Genomic DNA, 9,947 nt, shown 5'->3' with positions numbered 1-9,947 from the left:
GTGTAGATATTGAATAATGGATATTATAGTATTATTTATAGTTAGCCATATGTCTGTTCGTACAAAATATAACTCATAGATCATTCATACAAGAAAATATGTAACAAAAACGTAAGTGAAAATTCTCTCAAAGGGGATAGGAACGCCATTTCACAAATATGTATGAATATTAACAGGAGTTACAGGGTTGATGATTTAGGTAGTAAGAATAAATTAATGAATATATGTAATGGTTCAAATAATTTTATTTAGTCATCTGTTCCATATAATATATTAAAAAGTTTGTACAAAATATTTCTTTTATTTTACCCCTTACATTAAAAAACAGTAAAAAGCAGATATTATTAGAGAGTATTAAGTAAGAACATACTTTATTTGAGATATTTTTTTTTCAATTACAAGCCTACACTTTACTCAGTCCATTTCATATGTTAGTACCTATTTCATATATATTATATATGCCTGCATTCATTGTTTCGAAAATAGGATTCATGAAGTTACCTTTATTCGTATCGACAATATACTAAGTAAATGTTTATATTTACATAATAAGAGACGAAAAACTTAACTAAATAATTTTATCCTTATTTTTTATATGAGTTAATGAAAACAATACAAATTATATTATTTTAAATTTATTTCCATAACTAAAAATAATTATATTTTTATTCCTTCCCGTTTTCAACTTTACTACCGCTATGATATCTCAATCAAAACTAGCCATTACTAACCGTCGTGTTCAATAAACGATCCCAATCGCTTTTTTCGATCCAAAATTCTAATCCAAAATCTCTTTTCGAAAATGGACCAATCAGAACAAAGTATTTTTGACATGCTTACAAATACCTTAGTTTGATTGGTTTCAATTCTCGGAATCGGATCGCAGATTAAAATTGGAAACGTTTATGCCGTTATTATTACGCCAGATGAACGGCCATCTTGTATGGAATGTTAATATGTAATCACACAAACGTTAATATTATCACATTTTAACCTTATTTATACTAAAACAATTGTAATACAAAGAACGTAATCCGATAAATGTACAAATTTACTCAACTCATAATAAACTAAGTACAATAGTTATTTTAAAATTCCACTGATTACAGATTACTGCTCTTCATGTATTTTTCATGAATTCTTATTTTTTTGAAATGTACCCGTACGAATTTGCAACTGAAAAAAAAAACATGTTCATTTATTTAATCATTTCTTAAAGGTAGGTACAATGATTACTGTCAGTAACATTGTTCACGATGTCTTAAAAAAATAACTTAGAAAAAAATAAAGCAAATTATATCCACGTGTTCATTGTTTTTGAATGCTGAAGCGTAAACAGCCAAGATTAATATTTTAGACCGAATAAAATAATTATTTTCCCCGTCATTTTCAATAATCAAATCCAAACGTTATTTTTGATCTATCTCAAAAATGAAACAATCGTAATATTTTTTTTACACGTTTACAAATAAGAAATAAGTTATTTTGATTGGATCATTCTCAGAATAGGATTAAAGATTGAGATTGGGATCATGTAATTTGGGCAAAAACTATAAAAAAAGGCTGTAAAAGAAAGTAATATTAATAATCGCCCACAACCCAATCCCATAAAGATACATATGCATTAATTCCATTACTTGTGAATAATGTGGTTTGTAACAATTAAAAAATATTTTTGAAACTCCCATCCAATCGAATCTATTTTGTTTTTGGCGGTATCGTTTATACGACAATCCTGCCAATGTCAAGTCTTTTTCAAACTCACATACGTCTGTAAGAAACAACCTCCAAATCTATTGCTTACAGATAACCTAAATCAACTGCAGAAATAAACTTTAAAAGAAATTAGTACCAACCTTTGAAATCATCCTCATAATGATGAAGCATCCCCCACAATACTTCTCCCGGAATTTCTGGTTCAGGCAACAAACCGCCATGCCTTTTCCGTAAAGCTTTTGCATCTATATGCGCTCGGAGAGATCTCATATCAGAGCCATGGAGATAAATGCGAGCTCGGAGTTTCTCACGCATAAAAGGTTTGAATAAAGCAAACAACATGTTAAATATGTATGGCTGGTTGATTATGTGTACTGCTTTAAGGCGGACTGGAACGCATTCCTATAATGCAAAAGAAGAGAATTAAAATCTTGCTTACCTTACTAACGTTATTATAATTATAAACTCGAATGTTTTCATAAATGTTAGAATATTTGAAAGAAGTAAACACAGAAACCCGGCACGGATTCGAATGGAATTTGGCACATGGTTAGACTATGTCTACCACCCAAGTTCAAAATTAATATAATATAAGCCACCTTTTATCTAGTTAATTCGTTCATGTGGAAAAATATATGTACCGAATTTCTAAATAAATGACTTCGGCGTCATATAAATGGCGCTATGGTATGCCATAATGCATAAAGGACTTTTATAACGCAAAAAGTGTTTCTCGTGGACAAAGCCGTGAGCAACGTCTAGTCCATTATAACACTATGTAGAAATGGTGCCCGAAAACATTTTATAGTCACTGGTGAGGAGGATCAAAACGTGAAATACGTCTATCTAAACTTTGCTTGACTTCCTCCATTTATTACTATAAAAATCTTTACAAACTTTCTCATTCACAAGTAGGTAATATAATAAGAAGTAAGATACTTTCACAAAGTGTAGTAGTAGGACGTTGTCCAAACAACACCAGTTTTTAAACTAGTTTTACATCGTTGGTACAGGCCAAAACTTCAATGACTTATCATAACATTTCCATATTTTTTTAGTATTGCCCTGAATATAATGAACAACTACTTATTTAAATGTTGTGTTTCGCCGGATTATTCTAGTCGTGTTGCTAATTGATTAAAGTATTTCTATAAACATTTTGGAACTATAAAAGAACTGATAGTAACGATCCAATTTAGAAAAATGTCAAAAAAAGATTAGAATAATTGAAGAGAGAATAGTAAAGTAGTGTGATCGTACTTAGCCAGGTTCCTAACATAGCTCATTTTGAAAAATCCTTGTAAAACTTTACCAAACCATTGCCAATGATATATGTTTAAGCGTCTGTGACCACAAATGAGATTGCATTTGCAATTGGTTCTCAATGCCATTTGAGTATATGATATGATGATGATATGATAAAGTAATTTGATTTAAAAATCAAATTACTTTATCGATTCTGATGAAAATTAAATGAGACCAATCTGAAACTATATCCTGTCAAATAAAAAAAGGATTTTTTAAATCGGTTATTTAATGGAGGATCTCTGAAGCAACAAAAATAAAAATACAGTACGAAATTAGAACCTCCTCCTTTTTTATAGTCGGTTAATAAGATTTCTTCAATTTCAATTGCTTCTTTTAAAACTTTAACTTCGTAACTAATGTCGGCCTTATAACTTTTTTGCATTTTTCTACCGACATTCATTACTTCCAATCATACACTCCATCTTATCCGCCCTACTGATTCTTTAGCTGAAACATCGTATGCAAATACAATGTGACTGAAAGTTTACTAAATCGTAATGTTTTTTTATTCATATCATCTTACCTGAATCCATTCCACCATCATTTTAGCGTATGAAGGCGTGAATTGCATGACGTGGGTAAACGAAAGACCTTTCATATCCATAATGGCAACAACTCCGCAAACTTGAGTCTGCTCCTCAGCCATAGCAGCCTCCAACCCCAGTTGTAAACCACGGAAAGTATCTTTTAAAGGCACCAAACGAGGATTCCATCTTTCTGGAAAACAGAAACAATTATACATTTTCGTATCAGAATGTTCTCATAGTCACGCTTGAATGAACAGATCGACCTTCGGTGTTAAATAACACTGACTTGCAGTAATGAATGGTTATGCTTGTAAGGAATGTTTTAAAGTTGAAATTATTTCAAAAGATAAAGATAAATTATTTGGCAAACATGTGTAGGTCATTAAAAATGCAAATGTATGTAATGAATAATATTAGAAAGGTGTTATACCATGGTAGGCGTACTCTTATTTCAGTAAAAACTTAAAGATAATATCTATAGTAATGAATGATTAAGATAATTATACAATTAAAAATAATAAATTAGCAAAAGCAAAATATAAAATTTAAAAAAATACACGTAATACCAAACGATTTTAAAGCCTCCTCTTTTTAATTGAAATAAAATTGTAAGAGTGAGTCCAATTACGGTGCGACTTTAAGCCATAACAACAAAAAGTTTACTACAAAATAGCGTTAGACAAGTGGCACTGACCTCCGGACTCGACAACCATGATCCGCCGTCCATGTTGATCTCTAGGCGAGAGTATCGATACGATGGAGTGGTCAAACGGAGTTCTCACAGCAGAAGGCAATAAATCATGGCAATAATTACTATGCGTCTGGCGAAATTTGTAGTATGCTTGTATCTGAAATGTAAAGAAATTAATTCATATTTTTTTTCCATATTTGATATATTTAGTTGTTTTGTTTCTTCCTCATATCACAAAAGGTATATAGAATTCAGAAAACGAATCGCTTCAGAACTATACATTGCGCTTGGCCAAGTCCCAAGGTTGGACCTGTATTACTACTCAAATATTCATAAGTATTGTGCTAATTTATGGCATATATGAATCTATGAGCTATCATATAAAGAAAACTACGTCAATGTTATTGTCTTGTAACAAATGAAAAAATGCCTCTACATTCGTCATAGCTCTACCTATCGCCTATGTAAATATAAGTTAATATAGTAAAGTATAGGGTGCTTAGGCCTAAACAGCCATTATCATTAGCTGCGGTTTCTTTATTAAGGTCACAGCACAATAATATCTTAAACATCTAGATGTTCATGTGATGTAAGAACCAACAAAACAAAATCATGGACAAAATTTCTTTGCTTCTTTAAATCTGATAAAATAAGATGATTACATGGTTGACCAAGTTACAAAATAAGAACACTGTAAGTTGGTGGCGAACATCGAATGCAACCGCAATGGTTAGGCAATGTTTGGCACGGTCAGTAGGTACTAGTGCCCAACAAGCACCGGAGAATAGCGATTGAAATCTCGAGACATTCTGTCGTAGGTTGCGTAAGATATTATGGTAAGAATGTTATGGTAATATGTGCTTTAAACCAAAATAAAATAATTTCCTTCATGCACTTTTTTAAATATAAAATAAAATAAAAGCTACATACCTTTTTGAGTGCGCTTTCTGGGTAAAACTTGCACGGTCGTAAAAATTTCAAAAGGAATTCATCTTTCTCAACCGGTACGAACAGCGACTTATCTTCTGTCAAAAAATAATGTTCGTATAATATAATTAATAATTGGATTATATGTAAGTATATTATATTTACACACGTTAAAAATCTTATTTATTGTCTCTTCTAATCTTGTTTTTAAGTTTGAAGTACCCAAAGACCTTACAATAGTAGTTAAATTTAGATAGATTATTTAATTTAATTTCTTACAGAGTATAAAAACATATTTAGTTGTTTTTGTTTCTAAAGCACGATAAATAGCTGCCGGGTTTAAGCTCGGTGAAACATAATGGTGTGGTGGCCCTTCTGCATAAAATCAATTTAGAAACATACGTACTTAGTGGATATACAGGTATCCCGTAAATAATAATTATGTAAGGGATTCAAAAAGACGTTTATGAGCAGCCTATGACTACAATAGAGCATTGGACCATTGAATTCACAGAGCTGTAGCGTGGATCAACATCAAATACTTTGGTCTACAGTTAAAGGCTTCATTCCTACGAAAATGGTTTTAAAGAATACTTAATAGTTATAAAATAGTTCTGCATAATGAGACGTATAATCAACCCCTTACGTATTTATTCCAATATTTAGGAGACTCTGTACATTTAATCACTATTAAAAGAACAGTGGCGAGTACGACTTAGTAAGATATTATTTGTAATTATTATTAGTGCTATCAATACATATAAATCTTTTGTATAGAAAGTTAGACATAATTGTTTACTGTGTGCTATTTACACAAATAATAAAGTGATGCCTTTTATATATCCTGGATAGCTATTACGTATACCTTTGGGGAATTATCTTTTTGTACATTTAATACATAAAATCTAATAAATCTACGTATTTAAATCATGTCTGCATGACACATAATTTCGCAAACCATACAACATAAGTATTGCGGATAAAGCATTTACGAACATAATAACTTGTTCAAGGTTGTACTTGTTGAAATACGTGTTATTACTTTTAGAGATCTGTAAATAGAGGACTTATATGTAAATATAATAACTGATTTTATAATGTGGTACATAAGAAACACTGATACATAAGAGATCACTGCTGCCTTGGTGCATTAATCATTCTTAGAAACTCGTTTATTTAACATCAGAGTAGAGATGGCGCGGCGTTGGAACCGTTGTTCAACAGTCAACACACTCAATGAGGTTATTTGTATAAGATATACATCAATGTCAAAGAAATTTAGAGAGCACATGTGCTGCAATCAAAACCACCTTTGTTAAGATTTTACAAAGATAAGTGAAGATAACTGCATGTATAAATCTAATATAGGTATTGAAATCCATACGAATTAAATCCTATTTTTGTTAAGTACTAAGAAAGTATTTAGTAAATTATAAAATAAACTGATATGTTAATATCCCCAAAGGGGTAGGCAGATGCGCAACCAATACATCCACTTTTGGCCATGTGTATTCCGTTCCATGATGTGATACAGGGTGAGCCTATTGTCATTTCGGGTACAGAGTAAATAGGGCATAAATTGTAAAATAAAATATTTATTTACATTATCGGATCATTACTAACATTCTAGATATTAAGATGGCCATAATATCATGTTCCAATTTAAGATGTCGACATTGCATTTAAAGTACATTCTGGTTTTGCTTTCTAGCATATTATGACATATAATTTTACGTAACTAGTCGAAATTAAGGAAGCATAGAAACAAAATACGTTCGTAAATGATGTCGACACGAATACGTTTTTGTAGTTATTTATCCATTAAATGTGATTATAATAAGTATGAAACCATGCATTTAAATGAAGGATTTTTTTGCATTACATATTTATATAAGTACGTAACCAGTTGTTATATCCTATGTAACAAAACTTAAGAATAAATTGATAGACTTTTGTACAATAATACTTAATTTAAATTTATTACTATTAAATTTTATAATTATTAGTATTTACTACTTTTTTTTCTTAAAGTATTATTTTACAAACATTATTACCATAGCTATCTTAAATGTCTAGGTCAGACATCGACTCGTCTGTTCAATATATACAAAAATACTAAACGGTTTGAGAACTTTTCGCGCAACTATCTTTTTAACCACCTCGATCGAATTATTACGAATTTTCATTTGTATTTTAAATTATCTACAAAGAGCTAATAGCAGTTTAAGTTCTAGATAATACATTTTTATAATATGTATATACAAATATACATATTTAGTACTTATATTTTTATCAATTATTATATTGTTGTCGTGAAAATTAATGAATTTATTATCAATAAATATATCAAATTATATCTAATAGTATTTTGCTACTTACAATATAAGTCTCTACTCTCTGTATTTATTATTACACTTTAACAAATTATATTGTTAACTTTTTCAATAATTGCTAATGATATTATAATTATTGATCAAACAGCATTATCGAAATTCGATAACAAGTTTCAACATGATAAAATTGATTATAAAAATAGATCTTGGTTTATTTTTACCTTTCAATAGTTGTCTTAATTCATCTAAAGACTGCTTCACAATTTCTGGTGTTTCTCTCAGTTCATTTTCCGCCTTTTCTAACACTTTTTTGTCAGTAACCGGTTCTATTTCCAGTATTATTTTATTGTCTCCCCACATCACATAAGGTTTGCCATCTTCGTTAAGCTGCAATTCCATTTTATCGAACTAAATGCACTTTGTATCACAGTTTAATTTTTATCACTTTTCTTTTATTTTTAACACATCAGATTATGCTATGAAGCGCGCTCGAATAAACGCATATCACAACAAAGGCCAATGGTTGTACTGAACGCTGTTGAGTGGGGCATCAGACAACCAAGCAACGTCCCTTCACTCGCAGCCCGCATTTTCTCTATTATCCGACATAGTTTCGATGAATAATTCGTATACATTGGTTTTGTAATTGTCGGGTCGCAATTAAGTTGAACCGATTTATAAATCTATACGAGTCTAGTCCGTTTTCAACCATTTGTCGGTGTGATATGCGCCAATACTTCAATGGGCTGTTGGATGTTTGCGCATGTTAACAGTTTCGACCACTACCACGGTGTTCTGTTTCCTATCTCACTTCTCCATTGACTGTTCCCTGATCTCAACTTATATTAGCAGCCATTTTAACTTATATTTTTCAACTATCACACAATTGCATTTATTGTTTACTGCAACACAATTACTTAGATAATTCTGTATAGTTAATTTTTGTTATCATTTGTATCTTATCAGTTTGTACCTATGATGAAATGAAAATGAGTGTCTATGTATGTAAATCGTAACTTTGACTATACGTCTTTCTTCTTCAATTTCAATACTAAGGATTATAAAACCGTACTTGTTTACTATTATCATTATGGTCATAGTCATCTGTAAGAAGTTATTAGGTAGAAAGTATAAATTTTAATTAATTTATTTATTTATTTACAGTATGGAAAACCTACAGCCGTATTTTATATACTTATAATAATTATATTAGAAATAGCAACAATTTTGGTGTCAAAAAGCCAGAAACATTGGCCTGATATGTTCATTATAAAAAAAGAATAAAGTTCGATTACATGGTTCGAAAACTTATAGGTTTCAGGTCATGTCCTGACCTAGTTCTAAGAGCAGAGAGAGCGTTGCTCCGAATTTGAGCACTTTCATAATATTTGTAGTCTGGGTTTGCTTCGTTTTAATACACATAAGTACCATATAGGTGATATAATGTTGGCGAATAAAAATTATTATACGGTGTGATATATTATCTTTTTTAGTGCTTATTTAATAAAAATAAATAAATAATGAAGTTGACTGACGACTGAACGATATTTTGGTATTGAAAGTTATATTGAAGGAATTTCTAAGGATCGAATTTGTGTGTGTATTTTTTTAATGTTATTGTAGGAACCGTCTAGTACAGGCTACTGGCTAGCTTTTATTCTGTTTTTTTAATCTTAAATTACATGATGAACGGTATTTTTTCTGTCCGTTAATGCCGGTTGTTACGCCTGCCAATACACAATAGCAAAGCCACCTAAAAAAGTAAAAAAAAAACAAAGAACTGCGAAATATTAGGCTCTACACCTTGATTATATAAGACTTTAAATATAATAATAATTGTACGGCTATAAAATCTTTAATTTAACATAAATATCTTTATTACAATCTAGAATAGTCGTTGCTCAGATATTTTAATAATCCTTGTTTTGTCATTTTGCTGTCGAGTTGTATAAAAATTTAATGGACTGGTAAATCGAGTAATCTATTGTCACAGAAAATTTAAATAAGTGAAATTGCTATCACATTTGGTAATCCAAACATGTAGGTATTTATTTAAACTAGATATTAATTTATTGACCAGTGGTCAGTATGGTCGAAATTCGACCGTAATCTTTTTTTTCAGTTTGTTATGGATACATATTGTGTATTACTTACCCTTACCGCTAAAGAAGTATTTTAACCGCCCCGGTCCGGAGTTCGGTCCCCCGACACGAGAACGTTTCACTCAAAATATTACAACTTTTAAGTATATTATAAGTAAATATACTTAAAACGCACACAAACTCGTTTAATTTTTACTTTTAAAGGTTATTTGTGTTGAAGGTTATTTTAATAAAATTTTTATTATACCGATTATAAATTACTATTTACTCCACCATGGGCCTCGAACATTACCTTTTCATGGAGACCATTTTGATTTCTTATGAGCCTAAATCTATATATGCT

The 9,947-nt window shown here is 30.5% G+C and overlaps 1 protein-coding gene across 1 annotated transcript; it reads right to left on the bottom strand.

Annotated features, from left to right (window-relative positions):
- Window positions 1-231: 231 nt before the first annotated feature.
- Window positions 232-8,440, bottom strand: LOC115443696 (alpha-tocopherol transfer protein-like). The gene is made up of 6 exons (XM_030169211.2): window positions 7,724-8,440; window positions 5,173-5,267; window positions 4,246-4,399; window positions 3,548-3,741; window positions 1,857-2,118; window positions 232-1,176 (listed from the first exon to the last, which is right to left on the bottom strand). The coding sequence occupies exons 1-6, from the start codon at window positions 7,899-7,901 to the stop codon at window positions 1,142-1,144; spliced, it is 918 nt and encodes a 305-aa protein (XP_030025071.1). The 5' UTR covers window positions 7,902-8,440; the 3' UTR covers window positions 232-1,141.
- Window positions 8,441-9,947: the final 1,507 nt, after the last annotated feature.

Source organism: Manduca sexta, chromosome 23, assembly GCF_014839805.1.
Source record: "Manduca sexta isolate Smith_Timp_Sample1 chromosome 23, JHU_Msex_v1.0, whole genome shotgun sequence".
NCBI lineage: Eukaryota > Metazoa > Arthropoda > Insecta > Lepidoptera > Sphingidae > Manduca > Manduca sexta.
Note: the sequence above shows the minus strand (reverse complement) of the source record. Positions and strands in the feature narration are given on the sequence as shown.